The sequence below is a fragment of the Musca vetustissima genome, unplaced genomic scaffold, assembly GCF_032173495.1.
Source record: "Musca vetustissima isolate MV318-11 ecotype Yass unplaced genomic scaffold, APGP_CSIRO_Mvet_v1 utg109698, whole genome shotgun sequence".
Lineage (NCBI taxonomy): Eukaryota > Metazoa > Arthropoda > Insecta > Diptera > Muscidae > Musca > Musca vetustissima.
Window position 1 is genome coordinate 9,691 of NW_026883093.1, and position 24,079 is coordinate 33,769.

Below are 24,079 nucleotides of genomic sequence, written 5' to 3' on the forward strand. Positions count from 1 at the left end.
TCTGAGGATGGTGGATTTGGAGTATTTAGGTTACCTTCAATAACGTCAATTGTATCAGTACCAAATATTTACATTGCATACTATTTCAAAATGTCACTGCCACGTATTTGCAACGCAGTTAACAAGCAATAAGGCATCGGTTTTATTGTTGATGCATTGTTTGTTTACGAGCACAAAATTAAATATCTAAAGAAAAAAAGTTTATTCACAAAAGTAATTTTAGTAAAAATATTAATATGTGTAACAAATAAATGTATTTTAAACGTTGTTCATTGAAAAGATCTTTCCTTTTTTGTAATAGTTTGGGCAGTATTAAAACACATTTTCTTTTATTTAATTTTTATAAATAAATCAAAGTTTGCCAGGATTTTTTTGACAATCTGATATAACACAAAAATATTGCCAAATATTTTTTTACTGCCGCGCTTTCCATACATATTTGTTTATTTCATAAAACAGCTGAATTGTTAGTGATACATTGCATCATATTCAATGTAAATACCGTAGTATTATTGTATAAGTTAAAACTTTTTAAGTTATTTTCAATTTTTAAAAAAGACTTCGTGTTGAGAATCAACACGTCTTTACTTTATTGATTAAAAATGGCAACTAAACTAAAATTAACAGTTTATGAACTTAAGCTAGCTTCGCTGCAAGTCTCTGCCAACTCCGCTCTCACAGCATTGTCGACACGTGCGCTGTGTCATCAGTTTTATTTTAGCAAACATCTTATTCCCATAATGTAACCTGATATCATTTATTATGGGAACTATTTGCACTACTTGTTCACATGGCTGATCATATTATCATATTTAGCACAAAAATATTATGAATATGTTGCTCCTTAACTCCTCCCCCTTTAAATTCATACGTCCTCGTATGAACATATTGTCATCACCTTGTTAAAAAAACGGAATATTATTTAGGCTTTTGACCCTCTTGGCAGCCGATGGACATGGTGTATCTGATGTGGTGATCTCCTCTAATTTGTCTTCCTTTTCGGATGTAGTTATTTTTATGCTACTCTCAGGATTTTTGTGGTAACGCTTGTTTCTAAGGATCACGGCAATTATGATGGTTAGTGTTAGAAAAATCGAAGTGCCTATTCCAAAATTAATTCGTTCTCTTTTTTGCATTGTTTCTATTATTTTGGTATTATTTATAGAAATAGATTTCATGAATTCAAGGGATAGGGTTTCTATTTGTTCGTCTGTTTCCTTAGGTTGTACCAGAGCCGGTAATGGTTTTATTCCAGTTTCTTTCTTCGCATAATAGTATCGTCCATCAATAGTAACATTTGTCTCCGCATGGTGAATAATGAATGTTCCGTTTAAAGTTAAAGGGGAGTCATTTATCAAAATTTCTCCTGAATATTGGTTCAGAAATATTAAGTCTTCATTGATCTGTTCTACGGATGGAATATCATCGTTATTTGTAACAGCGCACGTGGATGGTTTGCTCTGCAGTAAATTGGCTATGCAATCTGAATCTTTAATAGTCTCTGTATTTTCCTCGCTGCAGATACTCAGGTTCTCATAACTGTCGCATTTATTCTTAATGCCTAATAGATTATTCTTACAAATTAATATTTTATTGAATTTTATTTTATAAATGGAATTTGCAAATTTTACAGGTTTAAGGATGTTACAATTACAATTCTCATTATTAGTTGTTGGGATGCTTACAATATAAATTAAACTTTCTGAATCAGATGCTACTTTTATTTTTGCGAATTTTAGTAATTCGTCAACGCTATTGAAAGGTATTTCCGAATTGTTAAATATCTTTTGTAGTAAATCAATTTCAACCTTAGAAAATATAAAAGAATTGATTACACCGGCCTTCGCCCATTCAATGGCGAATTCTACATTAAAAATTTCTTCTTTTACGATTTCCAATCTGTACTTCAATTCCGTTATCTTTTCTATAGAGGTTTCCATACTATTGTTTAAGTCCTTTAAAATTTTGTTAGTGGCATTAGCAATTAAATTCAATCTCTCTATGGACAACTGATTAATTATGGCTTGGTTATTATTATTTGCCAATACGTTGTTTACTTTTTCTTGAATTATCTGGAAGTCATGATGGTCTGGTGATCCAGCCAACCATTTCCATGCACTTCCTAAGAAGTCAATAGATTTCTTTGACCTTATCTTGGGTTTTAAACGGTAGATACAGGATTTTATTTGGGAAAGGGAATGGTGAAGGAAAGGTAGGAGAGGCTGATGCTTTACGTTGTTCTGCCAGATGCTAGTTTCCAAATCTTGTATTACATTCTCGTAATTTCCTAAGTCAAACATGTGCACAAGTTTGTAAGTTCCAGTTTGAACCTTTGCTATCCCAACATCAATTGCAACAAGTTTCGAGTTTGAATAGTCCAAAACACGAAATTCTCCCATGCATTGGCTTACAGCCAGTAGAAACCTGCAAAATATTTTGTCTGATTAATTTCTTATGAATTTTTTGTGGACAATTCTTCCATTTTCAGTAACAACGGTTGAATTTCTATCCTCTTTTACAATTTCTTCTTTGTATTTTTCAGTAAGTTTTGTGCCTAAACGTTTGTTAATTTTTACGAATATTGTTTGCCCTGGAATGTATGCTTTGAAATCCTTTCTCTTTTTATTGTGGTATTTCATGTCCTTTTGTTGCTTTTCCTTGATCTTTTCCATGTTTGTTTGCCTAGTTCTATCGTAGCTTCCCGGAGAAAAGTCTACTGTCCTGCCAAAGAAAATATCTACTGGTTTCCTATCAATGGTCGAATGAATTGAATGATTATATTCGTTCACCGATTTTTCTAATAGTTCCTCAAAGTTTCTGCAAATTTCTTCCTGCTTTAGACATCTCATTATTTCCGCTAATGTAGAGTGGAAACGTTCCACTTGTCCATTAGCTTCACTTCTATATGGTGGAGTTGTCACAACTTCAATACCTAATTCGTCTCTCATCATAAATAAAATAGTGGATGAGTTAAGAGACTTCTCATTATCCATAATTATAGTCTTCGGAACTCCATAGAAAAATATCACGTCTCGTAGAGATTTTCTGATATCTTCCACAGATTTGCCGTTTAAAATCCTTGCCTGTGCATACTTGGAAAATTTATCTATGGCAGTCAATACCAGCTTTTTATCGGTTGAAAAGATATCTATATGAACTACCTGCCCTGGATATGTTGGTATAGGAGTCTCGCATAATTTGGGGTCATTGGGGTGTCGGTCATATTTTCCTATTTTACAGATGGTACATAATTTCACAATTCTTTTAATTTTTTTCATCATACTTGGAAAATAATATTTTTCCATAATTTGAGCTTTATTTTCAACAGCGTTCCGGTGTGCTCGTTTATGGGTATCAATAATTATACATTCTTCCATAGATTCTGATGTAATGTCCATGACTACTTTTTGCGTGAAACGGGCTTTAATATTGACAAAGTGTTGTAAATATATTTCTTGGATTTTTCCCATAACTTCTTCTGATGTTTTTATCCCATTAATAACAGAAGGATTTAGATATCTTTTTAATAATGCAAGCAACTTTTCTTCAGTAAATTCCCTCTCTACAATGGTATGCCTATGATAACCCGGAAATACTATTTGAAATTGGTATGATGTTTCTTCGCCTATCGTCAGAAATATCTGATTCTTGAAAACATTAATTGGTAATTCGACACTCGGTATAAGATCTTCTGCCGAGCTTTCAGCACTATGTACCGATCCCGTTAAGGTATGAATACTTGAAATGGGTGGCCTGGATAAGGCGTCAGCTACTACGTTTGTACTTCCAGGTTTGTATTTAATTTCATAGTTATATTCCTCGAGTATTGCCTTCCATCTCTTCATTTTGGTATTAGCGTTCTTATTGCTAAGAGCGTATGTGAGCGGCTGATGGTCGGTATGGATTATAACTTTGGCAGTCCCATATAAGTAATTCCTAAGGTTGTAGAGTGACCAGACTATGGCCAACATTTCCCTCTCGTTAGTGGCATAATTTTCTTCTTCTTCAGAAAGGGCTCTGGATATAAATGTCACAGGCCGTCCTTCTTGACTTAAAACTGCACCTATAGCTCTATTGGATGCGTCTGTCGTCAAGTGGAAATCCTTTTCAAAATTGGGATAAGATAAAATAATTTCCGGTGATATTATTGCATTTTTCAAGGAATCAATTGCTTCCTTTTCTATATTGCTCAGGAAAATTTTTATTTTTCTAGACTCAGATTTTTTTACCTTTCCATTATCTCCTCTTAGCATGTTAGTAAGGGGTTTGGCAATTTCGGCAAATCCTTTTATGAATCTTCTATAAAAATTAAAAAGGCCAAGGAGAGAACGCAACTCTCGTAAATTGGTTGGATATGGAAAGTTCGTTATTGCCTCTACTTTCTTTGGATTCATTTTCACCCCTCCTCCTGAAACAACAAACCCTAGAAATTCTACTTCTTCCTTAAAAAAATCGCATTTATCGAGCTGAACCTTCATATTTGCATCTTCCAATGTAGAAAATATTTCCTCTAGATGTTTAAGATGACTTTCTGTATCTTTGCTAAAGATTATTATGTCATCGATATAGACATAGCAAGTCTTCCCAATGAAATCCCTCAGAATATCATCTAAGGCTCTCTGAAATATTGATGGGCCATTTTTTAACCCAAATGGCAGTCTAGTAAATTCAAATTTACCGTTGCTAATAGAAAATGCAGTTTTTTCCATATCTTCCTCCCTAAGGGGTATCTGGTGGAACCCACTCTTTAGATCTACAACAGAAAATATTTTGTTTCCACCTAGGTTGGCTAATACCTCACTAATCTCTGGTATAGGGTACCTGTCTGGAACCGTAACCGAGTTCAGTTTCCTGAAATCTACTACTACCCTATACTTTTTTTCCCCTGAAGAGTCTTGTTTTTTTGGGACTACCCATATTGGTGCATTGTAGGGTGAACGGGATGGTCTTATTATCCCATCCCTCAATAGTTTTTTTATTTCCTTGTCTACAACTTCTCTCAATGCCCAAGGGTACGGATAATTCCGCGTGTATGTAGGAGAATCCGTTGTTGTATCTATCTTTGCAACCACTTTCGTGGTATAAGTTAGTCGCTCATCAGGTTCTGCGAATAGCTTGCTATGTTGTGTCACAATATTCTCCATTGTGGAGGTTACATCCCCTGATAAGTGGTCCAAATGCAGTTCTATATTCTTTACATCTTGGAAACAATGCTGGCTTGTTGGTATTTTTCCTACTCCAGCTAGGGTGAGATAATTCTCTTTGGTATGGATAACCGCCGAAAGTTCTCTCATTGTATCATTACCCAAAATGCAATCAAAAGTCTTAAGACCAGGCAGAAGGAAAAACTGCAATGGTTGCACTTTCCCTTCGAAAATGTCTAAATACGTATGATGAGATACATTAATTTCCTCCTTAACTGCTCTAGCGGCAAATAATTCTTGATTTGGTTGTGGATTGATAACTAAACTAGGTTTGATGTAATTTTTGTTGCTTCCAGTATCAACTAGTATCCGTAATGTTCGTCCGTTCCTCGTTTTTACGGTAAAAAATGGCAACGAGGAACTTTTTATACAAAAAAATTTAAATCAGCGTTATAACTCTCATCAGGGAATATATTATCGGAAACTCGAATATCATTATCTCCTTGCTCCAATAAATCCTCTACATTTTCCTCAGCCATAGTGTTAGAGTAGTTAATTAAATCTGAAGTATTTCCAGTATCCGCCTGCTGTTCATAACCGGGACTATTCGTATTTTCCCCCGTCTCAATTATTTGATCAGTATAATTTCCTGTATTCAAATGAAAATTACGTTGCACTTTTGGTGATGGCCCTTGGTATGATCCTAGTGGTCTTTTAATTGCGGGATTAAATTGTGGTCTATTGATGTAATTAACCTGTCTTGTCTGTAAGGACCTATCAATGTCCATTGGTTCTGGTTTGGGTAAACTTGATTGTCCTGCCTGTGTGTTCCATGCAGGTCCGGGATGATTGTACATTTGTTGGGGATTATTCATATAATGGTTTTGCAAAGGTCTATTTGATTGAGGTTGCCCATAATAATAATTTGGTCTGGGTTGATATCTTGTCGGTAATGGTGGTCTAGTGGCTCCGCCTATGTGTGCTAGCTGTGGATAGAAGTTTCCCCCAGGACCTTTTCTTAAAAAGTCCATTCTTTGATTGTATCCCTGTGCCTGATTCATCCTATAACTCATATTATCCAATTTTAGGCAAATGTGAAGTGCCTGAGGTAGGGAGGATGGTTCCCGTACGCTTAAGAGTCTTGGAAGATCCCCTCTTAGCCCTCTTATGAATGTATCGAGTGCTTTATCCCTATAAGCATTTGTCATGGCCATTAGGCTACTTTCATTCAAATCTAAACAAGCGATCTTATCTAGTATTAGAGATAAGTGCTGGTACACCGCCTGATAGTAATCTGTTATAGTTTTTTGCCCTTGCGACATGGTGGAAAGCTGATATTCTAACGTTCCTATGTCTCTTTTATCAGAATAATGCATCATGAGACACTTTTTAATTTTGTTCCAATCAAGGGGTGTTCTATACGAATCTAAGGCTGTATCAGCTTCTCCTGTAATCTTAGTTCTAATGGTATGCAATATTGCATAATATTTGCTTGTCCCTTTAAGCTCTTTAAAAAGGTCTAGTACTCTTTCTACCGATTTTCTCCAAGACCCGAACTCACCTGCTTTTCCAGAAAAATCTCTAATAGTTTTTACTATATCAGGAATTTTGTCTAGTTCCTCAACTTTTACTATGCTTATTGGATGGTCGCAATCCTCATCCAGACTGTCACTACTTGCATCAAATTTTAGTATATCCGATACTATTGCCCTAATTTCCTCTTTTTGTGCCGTCGAAAACTTATTATTACTCATAGTTGGTGCTATATTCAGGGAGGCACTAAGCCTATCTGTCAATTCATCTATGGATTTTCCTGGCATCATGTTTACTATTATTGTGGGAAATTTGGGAAAGGATTTTTTTTTTTAAATACAGTAAAAATTTGTGTTGTCTATTTTTTGATTGAATTTAATCACTTACCATAAAAATAGCATTTTAGTATTTCAGCTAATATATTTTTTGTTTTTTAATTAACTTTACAACTTTTATTTTTTTATGAAAATTTAAATTTCTTTTAGTTATAAATGTTCTGTTTACATTTATTTTCAAAGAAATATTATTTAATGTATTATCTCCTTTCAAAAAATCTAGTTAAATTTTTAATTTGATTTACAATTTTTTTCACAAATTCTCACTTATTCAAAAACAAAATTTTTCCTTCAACTTAATTTTATTTTTTTTTGTTTTTTAATTATTTTTCACATTAAGCATAATTTTTTCTTTCTCAATTTTAAATTTTTCTTAATTTATTATTTTTCTTTAATTTGACTTTGCAATTTTTATTTGTATTCTATTTTTTCTTATATTAACAATTTTAATCATCCATTTACTTTTACTTTTATAAATTTTATTTTCAATTTAATTCACATATCTCTTTTTTTCTTTGTTTCTCAATTTAATTCTTGTTCTTAAAACTTCTAAATCCACTTAAATTTACAGCGCGGCAGCTGTCCTTTAGAGGACTCCCGTTTGAAATCTACTAGGGCGCATCTTTTCCGCACTCTCTTGGTTTGGACCTTTTATCCTTTTTGTTAACACCACGGGTTAACTAAGGATATTACGGGCAAGGTCCCTGCTCGGGCGCCAGTTAAAACTTTTTAAGTTATTTTCAATTTTTAAAAAAGACTTCGTGTTGAGAATCAACACGTCTTTACTTTATTGATTAAAAATGGCAACTAAACTAAAATTAACAGTTTATGAACTTAAGCTAGCTTCGCTGCAAGTCTCTGCCAACTCCGCTCTCACAGCATTGTCGACACGTGCGCTGTGTCATCAGTTTTATTTTAGCAAACATCTTATTCCCATAATGTAACCTGATATCATTTATTATGGGAACTATTTGCACTACTTGTTCACATGGCTGATCATATTATCATATTTAGCACAAAAATATTATGAATATGTTGCTCCTTAACTTATACAAACATTGCATTGATACATTTTGGAAGTCAGCATGATTTGTCCACTCGATTTCACTCTTTGCGTGGTTTTACATTTATCGGGATAGGGATCGGTGTTGAGAGTTTCTCTTTCTTGAGAGAGTAGTTAGAGTTGCGCTATTTTTAATTTTGTAACAAGCGTACTTTTTGTCCACAAAAGGTACGAATTGAAACGTACCAAAACAAAAATTAGATTTTTTATTATTCGTGAATACATTTACGCTTAAATTATAACATATATTATTTATGCAAATAGCTGGTATAAATATTGGCCAATATTTATCGATAATTATGATTTATTATCATTTGAAGTAGAATTTTAGGTACCTTTTCATACTTTTTTGTTCCTACCTGTGGTAATGTTTTCCAACACAATTTACCACAAATTGTATATGTTAAAAAAATCAAATAAAGTTTATAAAGTAGCATATACTGAGATAATAGTCATATTATCAAATATTTAATTCTTGAAATAATTAAATATTTTATAATGTGATGTTCTGTTGTTTTTAAAAGTTTTAAAACATACAAAACATTGCGCCTTCCCAAACGCATTTTGAATAATAAAATAAAAATATACTGAAATACTTTTAATATAATTAATACTTTTATCCCTAAGTGTGATTTCGTTGATTTTCTAGTTGTGAGGACACGACGTCGTGCGCGCACCCCAACATGTGTTCATTCGTTGGCTGTCAAACAACGACTGAATGAAAGAGCATTAGAGTCTAAACGCAACCATAGAGTCTAGAGTCAGCGACAGTAGTTTGCCGTGTGTTTCTTATTGGCAACGGGAAATCGCGACGGATGACGTTCGCGTCTAGCGGCTTGACTCTAGAATAGATTTTATTCATTTTTGCTCAGCGTCATACTCAAATTGTCTCTCTTGCTCCCAATTGAGTTGCCATATTTTAGGAAAAAATCAGCAGTGCTACCAACATTTCAGTGGAAATTTATTTCAAAACATATGGCAGTGCTGTTAAAAAAAAAACAAATATTTTCAAACATGTGGACGTTTTTTAACGAATTAATAATAAAATGGAAGAAATTTTTAAAAATAAAATGGAAAAAAATAATTTTCCACAAGGTCATTGACATTATTGTTTATTACATTATAAATTGAATTTGGTTTGCACAACGTAAAATTTTCTGTCAGAAAATGAAAACAAATAATTGAAATTTTGTGCCGCTAACGCTAACTCTTTCGTTTGGTTTTCACGCTGGCGAAAAAGTATGCCGCTGACTCCTGACTCTATGGTTGCGTTTAGACTCTTACAATGAGTGTGAGTAGGCAGCTACTTTAAAGCACGGATGCACGCCCTAGCACTCTAACGGTCAGCTCAACTCACACGGATTCTTACGCTCATTATTAGTCGTTGTTGAAACTTCAACAAGTAAACATGTCTATGCTGGTGCGCATCATATTGCGGCCACGCTTAAGCGGCCCACACACATCAAACATGTACGTTTAATCGTGTGAAGCTGATAGGCCACAAATGAATCAACAAAGCTTTATTTCCAATTTGGTTTTTAAAGAATGAAGAAGGTCATCGATAGTGACGACTCAAGAAAGACCGATCTATTTTATTTTCTTTATTATTTTAATTTAATTCACACCAATGGAAAGCACGTGTTTAACGTGTGTGGCCCGCTTTAACTTTGTGTGCTAGTCTAACACATGCATTTACAAAATGCCATCCTCTCACCGTGTGCATCACTGCTTAAGCGTGGCCGCAATATGATGCGCACCAGCATAGACATGTTTACTTGTTGAAGTTTCAACAACGACTAAAAAAATGAGCGTAAGGATCCGTGTGAGTTGAGCTGACCGCTAGAGTGCAAGGGCGTGCATCCATGCTTTAAAGTATACTAATGGGCTTCATTGATTTTGACTTACACCAGGGATGCGCGCCCTTGCACTCTAGCGGTCAGCTCAACCCACACGGATTCTTACGCTCATTTGTTTAGTCGTTGTTGAAACTTCAACAACGACAACTTCAACAAGTAAACATGTCTATGCTGGTGCGCATCATTTTGCGGCCACGCTTAAGCGGCCCACACACATCAAACATGTACGTTTGATCGGTGTGAAGCTGATAGGCCACAAATGAATCAACAAAGCTTTATTTCGAATTTGGTTTTTAAAGAATGAAGAAGGTCAGCGATAGTGACGACTCAAAAAAAAAACGATCAATTTTATTTACTTAATTTTTTTAATTTAATTCACACCGATGTAAAGCACATGTTTAACGTGTGTGGCCCGCTTTAACTTTGTGTGCTAGTCTCACTCATATATTTACAAAATGTCATCCTCTCACCGTGTACATCACTGACTTACACTCTTTTTCTTCAACAAGGAGTACTCGCGAGCACTCCCAAACAAAATAAAAGCGTGGAGCAGGGATGGTCCGTATGACGAATTTTTAGGTTTTCGACTGTCAAAAAGGTGTAAACGTAGAAAACGTCATATACCTGTAAAAAATGTAGTAAATGTAGAAAACGTCATTTATTCCAATATTATTACCATATACCGTTATTTTCAAAAATTCATATTATTTTTACATATAGCTGTCTGTTCCTTACTAGAACTTATAAAAAAATTCTAAACATTTTGGAGAATTTTTTTTTGAAATTTTATATGGATTTCAGTAAAGCATACGTAATTTCCAAATTCATTAATGGAAATAGGTATTTTGTCAAAAACCTAATGGTTTTGGATGGGTTTCCGACGTATGTAATATACGTCGAAAATGTATGTCATTTACGTCACTGTTTCTAACGGACCATCTCTGGAGTGGAGAGTATACTCCCTAAAAAACTCGTACTCTTTACTTACTACCACTCGGGAGTATTTTCCACTCGCGAGTAAAATCGGGCAAATCGGAGCTCTCTTCTTTCTTTCTTTTTTTTTGTAAGTCAACATGAATTCATTTCAACATTGTTTCATGTTGTTTTAATAATCCACAAATTCAATTCAATCTTGTTCCAATTAGCATTTACAATATCAACAATATCAATTTAACATGATTGAAATGTTGTTTCAAGTCAATGTTATTACATTTTTAAAATAGAACTATGTATATCATGTCAACATTGAAACTATTAATTTTACTATTGTCACAATTTTAATTTAACATGAAAAATTGTTATTTTTTTTATATAAATTCATCTATGGAAATTCAGCATTGTCGACTATTTTAACTATGAAAAATGTTAAAATGGGCAATTTTATTACAACGTGAAAATTTTAAAATCAACTATATTTAATATTAAATTAGCATGTTTTATTCTTGATTTTCACACATTCAGCAACGTTCAAACAACATTTTTCTAAAAAATTACATCGATGTAACCAACATTTTGTAACGTTGATTCGCTTTTTTTCTTCGTGTGTGTGTATAATAGAAAGTTCCATTAGTAGTACAATTTACAAACTTTGTTTTGTTCATAATGGACGTTGTTGATCAGTCAGTCACGTATATCGCAATTATATATAGACTAGTTAAATATAGATAAGACAATGTCAATTTCTTTCCAATTATTTATTACATTTATTTACGTACAAAAGTTCAACACTGTTAGTACAAATATTTAGTATATTTATTACCATTCTCTGTGGTGCAATGTTTAGTACTAATTTTCCAAAATATTTATGCATTTATTTATGCATAGCGGTTTCCATTATGATTTAATATTTAGTACAATTTTAGTACTTATTTAAAAAATATATTAATGTATAGCATTGTCTTTGTAGTAGTGAAATCTACCACGTTTCCAAGATCAAATTATGCATAACATTCTTTTTGGAATACTTAGAGTTATATAAGAAGTTTCACATTTCGATCTCTATCGGTTCTATTTTAGAATAATATTTATAACATTCTAGTGCCTTTTTATACTAATTTTCAAAAAAATATTTTTAGCAGTTAAAGATAAATATCAAGTTTCTGATATATATTCCTACCTGTTTCATTGTAATGTAATATTTAGTAGTTTTTAGTACCTTAAGTACAAATTCCAAATCTTGTTCACACATTCCTCTTCGCTTATCGTTGACAAAGCTGCATATCAAATTTCGGTGTTCCACCTCTATCGGTTCACCTAAATCCAAATTGTACCAAATTAGTAAACATTAGTAAAAATTTCCAAACTCAAAATTTCACGATTTGGTTCACCCAAATTGAAATTGCACCAAATTTAGTACACATAATTACGAATTTCCCCAACTACCAACGTACATCAATTCTACAATGCAGTAGTAATCGTATTTCCTACATATCGCTATCTTACACTCCGGATCAGAATTCCAGCTCCATCCATTCCTCTAAATCATTCCTGATAATCACTTAAAATAATAGCTCTTCTGGTTCGCCAAATACAAAGGGTACCGCATTTGGTACTTGTTCTTGTACGAATTTCCAAAAACCCGACATTGTCTGTCACTTTTGGGCCAAGAGTGACCCTAACCCAATATTTCAAGATTCTAGTTTCAGCCGTTTCATCTGGGCGTTGATTAATCGTTAAGTCAGTCAGTCAATCACTTTTACTCTTTTATTAGTATGGATAGATAAGAACAGAGAAGTTCTGACAAGCCAGAAGAACTTCATAAATATTTTGAACCATTTTTCTGTGGTAAATAATAAAATTATACTAAAATTATTTAAACCTTTAAATTATGTTTTTTAACCTATATAGCTGGTGGTTATAATGTCATGGGATCAGAAAGATTGAAATTACATGCACTCCTATGATGTTTGGTATTTTAATGGTTTAAACGCATTTTACGATCGAATTGGATACTTCCTTGACGATGTCATCCCGGTTGTAACTCCTCGAAATAATAACTTCAGACATTACATGTCCACACAAGAAAAGGTATATGAAAACGATATTTTTTCGAAATTTTTGGCATATGGGGTAAACTTATTAATACACCTTGTTATGACTACGTGGATCACACCCTAGATTATGCACTATGGTTTTTTACGTTTATTTTGCATTAAACTCTAATTTTAAAGCTATTGAACTGAAATTTGGTTTGTATACATTTTGTATGCTCCCAAGATGAAATACAAATTTTCATATGATTTGGGGCACTATTTCATATTGCCGATCTGGCCGATTTGTCCCGACTTTTTTGTTTAAAAAGCTATTGAAGTGTAATTTGGTTTGTATACATTTTTATGCACCCAAGATGACCTACCAATTTTCATATGATTTGGGGCACTATTTCATATAGCTGCCATATAGCCGATCTGGCCGATTTGTCCCGACTTTTTTGTTTATAAAGCTATTGAAGTGAAATTTGGTTTGTATACATTTTTTATGCTCCCAAGATTACCTACCAATTTTTATATGATTTGGGGCACTATTTCATATAGCTGTCATATAGCCGATCTGGGAGATTTGCCCCAACTTTTTTGTTTATGAAGCTATTGAAGTGAAATTTGGTTTGTATAATTTTATGCTCCCAAGATGACCTACAAATTTTCATATGATTTGGGGCACTATTTCATATAACTGCATATAACAAAATGTTTGCTCCTTACTTCGGATATATTTCCATTACTGACTGCTTTATATAGCGTATTTTGTGAAGCAACTTCGGAGGCTAATTTCCTTTTTAGCCTAGGTCTTTAGCCTGACAAGCCAGAAGAACTTCATAAATATTTTGAACCATTTTTCTGTGGTAAATAATAAAATTATACTAAAATTATTTAAACCTTTAAATTATGTTTTTTAACCTATATAGCTGGTGGTTATAATGTCATGGGATCAGAAAGATTGAAATTACATGCACTCCTATGATGTTTGGTATTTTAATGGTTTAAACGCATTTTACGATCGAATTGGATACTTCCTTGACGATGTCATCCCGGTTGTAACTCCTCGAAATAATAACTTCAGACATTACATGTCCACACAAGAAAAGGTATATGAAAACGATATTTTTTCGAAATTTTTGGCATATGGGGTAAACTTATTAATACACCTTGTTATGACTACGTGGATCACACCCTAGATTATGCACTATGGTTTTTTACGTTTATTTTGCATTAAACTCTAATTTTAAAGCTATTGAACTGAAATTTGGTTTGTATACATTTTGTATGCTCCCAAGATGAAATACAAATTTTCATATGATTTGGGGCACTATTTCATATTGCCGATCTGGCCGATTTGTCCCGACTTTTTTGTTTAAAAAGCTATTGAAGTGTAATTTGGTTTGTATACATTTTTATGCACCCAAGATGACCTACCAATTTTCATATGATTTGGGGCACTATTTCATATAGCTGCCATATAGCCGATCTGGCCGATTTGTCCCGACTTTTTTGTTTATAAAGCTATTGAAGTGAAATTTGGTTTGTATACATTTTTTATGCTCCCAAGATTACCTACCAATTTTTATATGATTTGGGGCACTATTTCATATAGCTGTCATATAGCCGATCTGGGAGATTTGCCCCAACTTTTTTGTTTATGAAGCTATTGAAGTGAAATTTGGTTTGTATAATTTTATGCTCCCAAGATGACCTACAAATTTTCATATGATTTGGGGCACTATTTCATATAACTGCATATAACAAAATGTTTGCTCCTTACTTCGGATATATTTCCATTACTGACTGCTTTATATAGCGTATTTTGTGAAGCAACTTCGGAGGCTAATTTCCTTTTTAGCCTAGGTCCAGCATGTTCATAATTTAATTTATTTTATATAAAGTTATACATAAACAAAACATTTCACAGTATTACAACAGACAAATATGACAAAAAGGGCATCTCGTCTTAATTTTACATACCTGCACTAACGTTTTCCATAATTACACATTTCAATTTTTCAATTTTGTCAAATTACAAGCACTCGAACTTAGCTGATTTTTACCGCCAGTTGTACCAAAACAATGTGACTTTCAAACTGCTGACTGTTAAAGCTCGCCAGCAAAAAAAGGGTTGCCACCCGCATTGATATTAAAGGTTTTTCTAATATGGGTGACTACATTTAGGAAATCAGTTACATTTCAAAATATGAAAACAAAAAAATGACAAAAAATAATACTTTTTACCAATAGTGCAACGGCAGAAACGTATCTTGACTTTGGTGGATAGAAGTATGGAGACGGTAGATGTAGAAGTATGGGATGATGAGGCGGCACTATTCGATAATGACCAGCATCCTGTTCTTGTAAAATCAGGCAGCACTAATGAATTTGATGGAACGAAAAGTGTCAGCACTAATAATGCTCTAATAATCAATCCTCACATTAGGGAGGCTGAAGATGGATCGGCGAACAGTCACACCAACATAATTGAGTAAGTAACATAAATAAAATTTAATACATTTACTTCGTATGCCGGAACGGAAAAAAATAATATTTCATATGGAAGTCGCCAAATTTATTCCTACATCTAATATAAATTTTATTACCATTTAGTACATGTCATACACATAAGCATTATTTATTATTCTCTCGTCATATTCTCTTTATTTCCAGTACACAGATTAAAAATAGATCAGAATTCCAATTATATGTGTATGTACACGTTAAGCATTTAGTTCCATTTAGCACTTTGCGAACACATAAGTACACATTTTCAAGAGTTCCTTCATACCACCACTAAATTTAGTACCAGTTAGTACCAAATACACTTTGATACCATTCTAACTCTCCGTCAGTGACCCATATTCCAAATTTTAGGATTCCTCAATCCGTTATCCACATCCAAATTTAATGTATTTGCTCTTGTATTCGTACCCCTAAATACGAGTTTCCAAAGTTATCCCTATAATTCTATACTACACTTCAACAGTAATCTTTATTCCAACTCTCAGGATTCAACCAAATCCAAATTGTTCGAAATTTAGTACCATATTGTACTTTTCGTACCAATAACTACGAAGACTCTAGCTTTACCTGTTCACCCAAATCCAACTTGCGCCAAATTTAGTATTTTTATTTTTATAAAATAAATTTTTAATGGAATAGTTGCCTGTTTTTAGCTACGATACTATTTTATAATCGTAGTATTTTATATATAATAATTTTATAAAATATAATGTCGCAAAATGTTTGTAGTTTAGTTCAATAATAGATTTTAAAAGTACAACTTACTTATAACTTACTTACATAGCTGGCTTCTTACAGAACGGTTGATCCATAAGCCGAGCTTAAAAAAGATTTCCAAACGCGTCGGTCTTGTGGGCAAATCCACCAAATTGGGAAGACCACGTTTAAAGATGTTGTTTTCTACTAATTTCAATGTCATCAAAAAAATCGTGCCTTTCCAAACAAACGAAAGAAGCAAGGATCATGAAATTGCGGAGAGAACGCGAGACGCCAGTAGAGCGTGAAACTCGCCTATGCAACATTAAACTTCAGGTTTCTACTTTTAGGTCTGCCGAAACTTCTGATGAACGTAACTCCCGTTTGGAAAACCAACGTCTGACATCTGAGCAACAAACAATCCGACTAACAAACCAAAATATTCGTTCATTAGCGTCGAGGGCTACTGAAACAGCAGAAGAACAAGATAGCAGTTCAACAGCAGCAAGGGCTACAGAAACGCCGGATCAACGAGAAAGTAGACTTAGAAGCCAACGTGTTCGTCCATCTGTAGCAAGAGCTAGGGAAACGTCAGAACAACGAGAAAGTCGCCTTAGAACTGAACGTTCTCGATCCACCTCAAGAGAAAATGAAACAATTGATCAAAATATTTATCGTCGTAAGCAAGATAGTTATCGTCATCGTCGAAAAGTGCCTGCGTCTTTCGAGCGGATTGCATTCAACTACACAGCTGACATGGATTATAGTAGGAATGAGTTAATAGCTATAGGTTCAATGAACAACGTTTGTCGACACTGTAATGCATACAAATACAAACACGAAACACAAGGAATGTGTTGCTCAAATGGAAAAATAGTTTTACCCCAACTTCTTCCACCACCACAGCCATTATTATCATTGATGACAGGTAAGAAAAACTATATTTATAACTTATTTAATTTAAACACTATATATTTTTTGTTATCTTCTATAGGGTCTCACTTGGATTCTCAGCATTTCTTAAGAAATATCAGAAAGTACAATTCTGCTTTTCAGATGACCTCTTTTGGAGCTTCCAATGTGATGAAATTTGTGGAAGGACAAATTTACCACCGCATGGGATCACTATTGCCAAGCTCTAATGAAGATCCAAACTGTTTACAAATTTATTTTATTGGTCAAGCAGATGAACAAGTACAACAACGACAACGTTATAATCCTGAAACGAATCAGCGTGTTGTAGCTGATTTGCAAGAAATGTTTCATGGCCGCAATGAACTAATAAGGACTTTTAAGCAAGCTAGAGATGATCCAAGACTGTGTTCAGATGAGCATTTGATTACTATTCATTCTGACAATGCACCTACGATTGATGATATGGCAATATTAATAGTTGGTGAGCCGACTGCGCCACGTGACATTATTATTCGCCGACGTGATGGAAAAGTAAGAATAATAGCTGAGACCGACATATCATATGACGCTCTTCAGTATCCCATTATTTTCCCATATGGTGAAGATGGATACCACTTCGGATTACGACAAATCAATACATCGACAAGTAAGTATATTCATTGTTATCTTAAAATTGAATACAAACTCATTTGTATTCAATTCTATTTTTTTAATTACAGATGAACCAACAAATAAAAAAGTGAGCTCGAAGAATTTTTATGCATATCGCATAATGATTCGTAGAAACACTTTAAACCATATTGTAAACTGCCGGGAGCTATTTCATCAATATATTGTTGACATGTATGCTAAAATTGAGATGGAACGTCTGATGAACATTCGTCGCAATCAACCCAAACTACGAGTAGATAATTACATTCATTTGCAAGATGCCATAAACAGCAGTATTGATATAAATCCAAATGAATTAGGACGTGCTATAATACTACCAGCAACATTCACCAGCAACATTGTACGCCACATGCAGGAATATAGGCAAGATGCTATGGCATATATGCGATCTTATGGTAGACCTGATTTATTCATTATGTTTACATGCAATCCAAAGTGGGAGGAAATCACTAGCGAATTATCTTACGGGCAAACATCAGCACATCGACACGATATAACAGCACGTGTCTTCAAGCTAAAATTAAAATCTTTATTGGACTTCATTGTAAAGATGCATATTTTTGGAGAAACACGATGTTGGATGTATTCAGTCGAATGGCAAAATCGCGGATTGCCGCACGCCCACATTTTAATATGGTTAGTTGAAAAAATTACACCCAATCTCATTGATAGTGTAATTTCAGCTGAGATACCTGATCCCAACAATGATCCTCAATTGCATGATATTGTAATAAAAAATATGGTTCATGGTCCGTGTGGAAGTATTAATCCAAATTCTCCATGCATGGTGGATGGAAAGTGCACTAAGAAGTATCCAAGGCAGCTGCTTAAAGAAACTATATCGAGTATTGATGGCTATCCTCTTTATCGGCGACGATCAGTGGAAGATGGTGGTAAATCAACTACAGTGAAGGACCGCAATATTGACGTTGACATTGATAATCGCTGGATAGTGCCATATTGTCCGTTACTTTCAAAAACGTTTAAGGCACATATCAACGTAGAATATTGCAGTTCGGTAAAATCAATAAAATACGTTTGCAAATACCTCAACAAAGGACCCGACATGGCAGTATTTTCCTTTCAAAATCCAACTGATGAAGTAACGAATTATCAAATTGCTCAATATATCAGCAGCAATGAAGCAGTTTGGCGAATTTTAGGATTTCCAATACATGAACGTCATCCAATTGTTGTTCATCTTGCAGTACATCTTGAAAATAGACAACTTGTGTATTTTAATGAGACAAATGCACAAGAGAGAGCCTTATTACCACCAAGTACAACATTAACATCATTTTTCGATTTATGTAGAAATGATTTGTTTGCCAAAACCTTGCTTTATGCTGAAGTCCCAAAATACTTTACTTGGAACGCATCATCCAAAAAATTTCAACGCCGTAAACAAGGAAAAGCTGTTGAAGGATGGGAAAAACTTTATTCCACAGATGCCATGGGTAGCATATATACTTTTTATCCTCAGAATGCAGAATGCTTCTATTTAAGAAAGCTTCTAACAAATGTTCGTGGACCAACATCATTTGAAAATTTGCGAACAGTGGATGGCAAAATATGTGCAACGTACCGTGAGGCATGTCAAAAATTACAATTGCTAGAAAGCGATGATCATTGGGAAACGACACTTGCGGAAGCATCGGTTAAAAGGCACCCACGCCAAATTAGAGCATTATTTGCAATTATATTGGTTACTTGCTCACCATCTAATCCAAAATTACTTTGGAAACAATTCAAGGAGGATATGGCGGAAGATATATTACATCAACATAGAGCTCTTAATAATGATCCAGCAATGGAATTTTCGGATACAATTTTTAATGAATGTTTAATTTTATTAGAAAACATATGTATGGAAATTAAAAATAAACTTCTCATTGAAGTTGGAATGTTCGCCCCAATTCGTCCAATTAGTGATCCATTTGAAAGAGATTTACTTCGAGAAACCGATTATCATCCAAAAGAATTGGAAATTTATCTGGGAGAAAATTTGCCAAAGTTACAACCTGAACAAAAAAATGTCTACGATTATGTAATGGATGCTATAATAAACCAAACCGGTGGTTTACATTTCATAGATGCACCCGTTGGAACAGGAAAGACATTTCTAATTTCACTGATCTTAGCCAGCGTCCGGTCTCAAGGTAATATTGCGTTAGCTATTGCATCTTCAGGAATTGCCGCAACACTTTTGGATGGTGGAAGAACTGCACACTCTGCACTGAAATTACCATTAACATGGCAATTTTCTGAGGATTGCACATGCAACATCACAAAGAATTCATCAATGGGTAAAGTTTTACAAACGTGCAAAATCATAGTATGGAATGAATGCAACAAGGCACACAAAAAATCTTTAGAAGCCCTTAACCGCACCTTACAGGATTTGCGGAACAACACAAATTTATTTGGAGGTGCTCTTATTCTACTAGCTGGAGATTTTCGTCAAACTCTACCTGTCATTCCGAGTTCAACACCAGCCGATGAACTGAATGCATGCATTAAATCTTCTTCTCTTTGGAGTCATGTTAAAACACTTAAATTAACTACAAATATGCGTGTAGCTCTTCAAAACGATAAATCAGCTTTACAATTTTCTAAGCAATTGCTAGATTTAGGAAATGGAAAAATGCCAGTCAATTCAGAAACAAATTCTATTACATTCCCGGGTGACTTTTGTAAAATGACACAATCTATTGAAGATCTAATTATTTCCATATTTCCAAATATTGAATGCAATTTCAAAAATACGCAATGGTTATGTGAACGTGCATTATTAGCTGCTAAAAATGTTGACGTTAACTATATGAACAACATTATCCTGAATAGAATCGTTGGAAGTCTAAAAACATATAATTCAATCGATACCGTAATGGAGGAAAAGGATGTCGACAATTACCCAATTGAATTCTTAAATTCACTCGATCCTCCAGGTTTTCCACCACATGTGCTGCAATTGAAAATTGGTGTACCTATCATTTTATTGCGAAACCTTGATCCTCCAAAGCTATGCAATGGAACACGACTTGCTGTGAAAACATTACACAATAACATAATCGAAGCGACTATCATAACTGGGAAATATAAAGGCGAAGACGTAATAATACCACGAATTCCATTGATAACGTCCGAATTTCTATTTAACTTTAAACGTTTACAGTTTCCTGTTCGGTTATCCTTTGCAATGACAATTAATAAGTCTCAAGGCCAATCTCTTAAAGTCTGTGGATTAAATTTAGAAAATCCGTGTTTCTCACATGGTCAGCTTTATGTTGCATGCTCGCGAGTAGGAAATCCATCAAATCTTTTTGTTTATACCCCTGACGGAAAAATTAAAAACATCATCTATCCAAAAGCATTAGAATAATAATTAAGATAATAATGTTATTTCTAAAAAAATTATAAAAAAAAGATTTAACGTATTTGATAGTATGCTATAAGCTAGAAATTAATTAAGAAAAATATACTCAATAAATTCAAACCTAAAAAATATACATTTTTTATTTTTATATATTTGACATATTTTTTCCTATCATAAGGGCAGCGAATCGCACCGGCTTAAGCAATATGTACATAAAATACAAACATATATATGTAAATTGAAAAAAAAAATTAAAGAAAAGATTGACATTTTCATTTTTATTTTTGTCAGTTTGTGAAATAATGTGTATTTTGAAAAAATGTTATTTGATCAAAAAAACAAAACAAAAAACACACACACACAAAAATATTAAAAGAAATTAGAAATCTTTTGGCCATCCGGAAGACACGTTAAATGTCGGTTAGTGATCGTTCTTAAGATGTGCAAAATAGTAATTTATCCTATTAAGTGTCATTATCTGTAGTGTTAATGAGAACATATACATTAGAACTTTTTACCGGGTTAATCTACTTTATGAGGTTTTTTTTGACATATATGCAAAGGAATTAGCAATTGAAACAAACTGGGTTAATGACATCCGGTTAAATGTTAAAAATATTAAATATTAAAATATTAAAACCAGGATTTACCTAATCTCAATATATTGCAGCTGCATATAGGTCGCTATCCATCTAGTATATACATATACAATTAGAACTAAATTTAGTAAAGTTTACTACTTTTCGTACACAGAAACTCTTTTGTACATCTTTCTAACTGTCCTTCAGTGACCCACATTTCAAATTTCAGAATTCTAGCTCTTCCCGTTCGCCTGACACAAAGGACACATTTTAGTACTTTTCGTACCCTTCGAGTTCGAATTTCCAAAAACTCAGCCTTATCTCACGCCTCCACACCAACAACAACCCACACTCAAAATTTCAAGCACCTAGCTTTAACCGTTTCGTCTGGGCGATGATATGACAGTCACTCACTCACTTAACACTACGCTCTTTTATATATTAAGATATTGACTTATTCTTTTCATACATACTGTTCACGTAGCGAACATGGTTTCCAAATAACAAAGATAGTGAATGTCTTGCTGTGGATCTCTTATGTAAAGGAGAGAATATTTAGTTTAACAGGAATCAATTTTCGTATACAGTCCACTTGAGATAAGAAATTATTTTGGTTGAATGTTTGTGCACAGGAATAAGATAAGACATTTCAACATGTCAACCACATGTTTGGTAGGTTTAGGTGAGATTACGGGGAGTAATCTTCACTACAGACTGATAAGTATGTGTAGCGTGCTTGCCACATGTGAGATAAAGAAATGTGTGTGTCCACTACATGTTTTATGTCAGATGGGTTTACGCACTCTCTCTCTCTCGTACACATTAATCTAAGATAGGTTAAATCATATTGTAATATTTAGTTCTTAAGGATTACTTTTATATTTATAAATTAGTTTGTAAATGCACAGCAAAAGCTACAGACGTGCTATCACTCCGCGGACAATATCCGCGTCATATTGTAATATTTAGTTCTTAAGGATCACTTTTTATATTAATAAATTAGTGTGTAAATGCACAGCAAAAGATACAGACGTGCTATTACTCCGCGGACAATATCCTCGTTTTTCACATACATACACATTTATGTATATACACTGTGTGTTTATTATAGGCCAGTGTTGAACAGAACTAAATTAAGAGTAAGTGCGTGAGAGCGTAACTGAGAAATCATCAACAAAAATGACTGACGAAAAGAGAGACAAAGAGAAAACGTGTTTAACCATCACCGCTATCGTACTATTTTGTGCATTAGTGTTATAGGCATACTTATGAAAGGTAGTCTCTTTTGAGAAATTACTAATAACAACTCTTTTAAATATGGAATTCATATATCAATTTCAAATAAAATGAAAAATAAATTTCATAAAATTTTTCGTCAATTGGCATATTTTCAATAAATTAAACAAAATATATTTTCTAACGCTGATTTAACCATGGTTGTTGCAACTTATATTTAGAAGTTTTAGAGGCAGGGAACTTCAAAATATTTATAAATATATATTAACGATTTAGCAATTTTTGCCACTGATCAAATTAAATGCGTACATTCAGAAGGAAGATATTTTCATTTTCATGATACTAGATTGTATAATTATGACATGGTTCATTAAAATAGTAGCACTTGAGTTGCAAGTATTGTACTGTAAAATTTCTACAATCAAATTTTGCAAAAAAACAAAAAAAAACATTTTATTTATTTTTAAAAATTCCTATCATTAGTAAAGAAATATATTTTCTATAAAAAATGGAAATGTAGGAAAGTGGTTAAACTTTGCTCAGTTTTTAGCAATTAGTACAATCGACATCGTTTAAAATTATAGAGTTTTTAATGACACATAGGCTATAACGGCGGTGTCCCTAAAGTCTCGCTAAAAGTCTTTGCCTTGGCATCCCTTATAGCGACCAATTTCGCCGTCGATTCCGACTGTAGTAAGTAAATGAAAACGAATATATATCACAACACAAATGATTGGCGTATTATTTTGACACTCTTATAATTTGTTGTAAATCCTCTATAATTAGTACAGCCCCGAACCGGCGCGGCATTGCCGCCAAATCGCCCTTGCATACTTGGAGCAATGTCAAGGGTGAAGGTAAACTATTCAGCATCGATTTAATGGATGAATCTTTCGAGATACGTGCCACCGCATTACGTGATCAGTGTGATAAATATTAAGATATGATTGAGGTCGGTAAACTCTACTATATCTCCAAGTGCCAATTTAAACCGGCCAACAAACAATACATCACACTGAAAAATGATTACCTTCACCACTGATACAGTTGTCCCACGATCAAATACGATTTAGTTCCCATTTCCAGGTGGCTAATATGGAACCAAAAGCATCCGTTAATATTGTTGGAATTTGCAAGGATGTCGGCGATTTGCAGTGCTTTACGTCGC

At 33.7% G+C, this 24,079-nt stretch overlaps 2 protein-coding genes across 2 annotated transcripts; one reads left to right on the forward strand and one right to left on the reverse strand.

Moving 5' to 3' along the window:
• Positions 1 to 608: 608 nt before the first annotated feature.
• LOC133329851 (uncharacterized) lies at positions 609 to 2,945 on the reverse strand. Its single transcript, XM_061538318.1, has 2 exons — positions 2,385 to 2,945; positions 609 to 2,148 (listed from the first exon to the last, which is right to left on the reverse strand). Exon 2 carries the CDS (start codon positions 1,938 to 1,940, stop codon positions 903 to 905), a length of 1,038 nt encoding a protein of 345 aa, XP_061394302.1. The 5' UTR covers positions 1,941 to 2,148; positions 2,385 to 2,945; the 3' UTR covers positions 609 to 902.
• Positions 2,946 to 7,812: 4,867 nt separating this feature from the next.
• LOC133329850 (uncharacterized) lies at positions 7,813 to 23,851 on the forward strand. Its single transcript, XM_061538317.1, has 7 exons — positions 7,813 to 7,903; positions 15,160 to 15,400; positions 16,482 to 17,059; positions 17,126 to 17,577; positions 17,864 to 19,559; positions 19,617 to 20,685; positions 23,698 to 23,851. The coding sequence occupies exons 1-7, from the start codon at positions 7,813 to 7,815 to the stop codon at positions 23,849 to 23,851; spliced, it is 4,281 nt and encodes a 1,426-aa protein (XP_061394301.1).
• Positions 23,852 to 24,079: the final 228 nt, after the last annotated feature.

Bases quoted from the DNA above. Each gene is read 5' to 3' on its own strand.
- LOC133329851 (XM_061538318.1), bottom strand. From the start codon at position 1,940: ATGGAAACCTCTATAGAAAAGATAACGGAATTGAAGTACAGATTGGAA.
- LOC133329850 (XM_061538317.1), top strand. From the start codon at position 7,813: ATGGCAACTAAACTAAAATTAACAGTTTATGAACTTAAGCTAGCTTCG. The intron at 17,578-17,863 runs GTAAGAATAATA...AACTGCCGGGAG, and splicing joins TTCGCCGACGTGATGGAAAA to CTATTTCATCAATATATTGT. The intron at 20,686-23,697 runs GCAATTGAAAAT...CTCTATAATTAG, and splicing joins GGTTTTCCACCACATGTGCT to TACAGCCCCGAACCGGCGCG.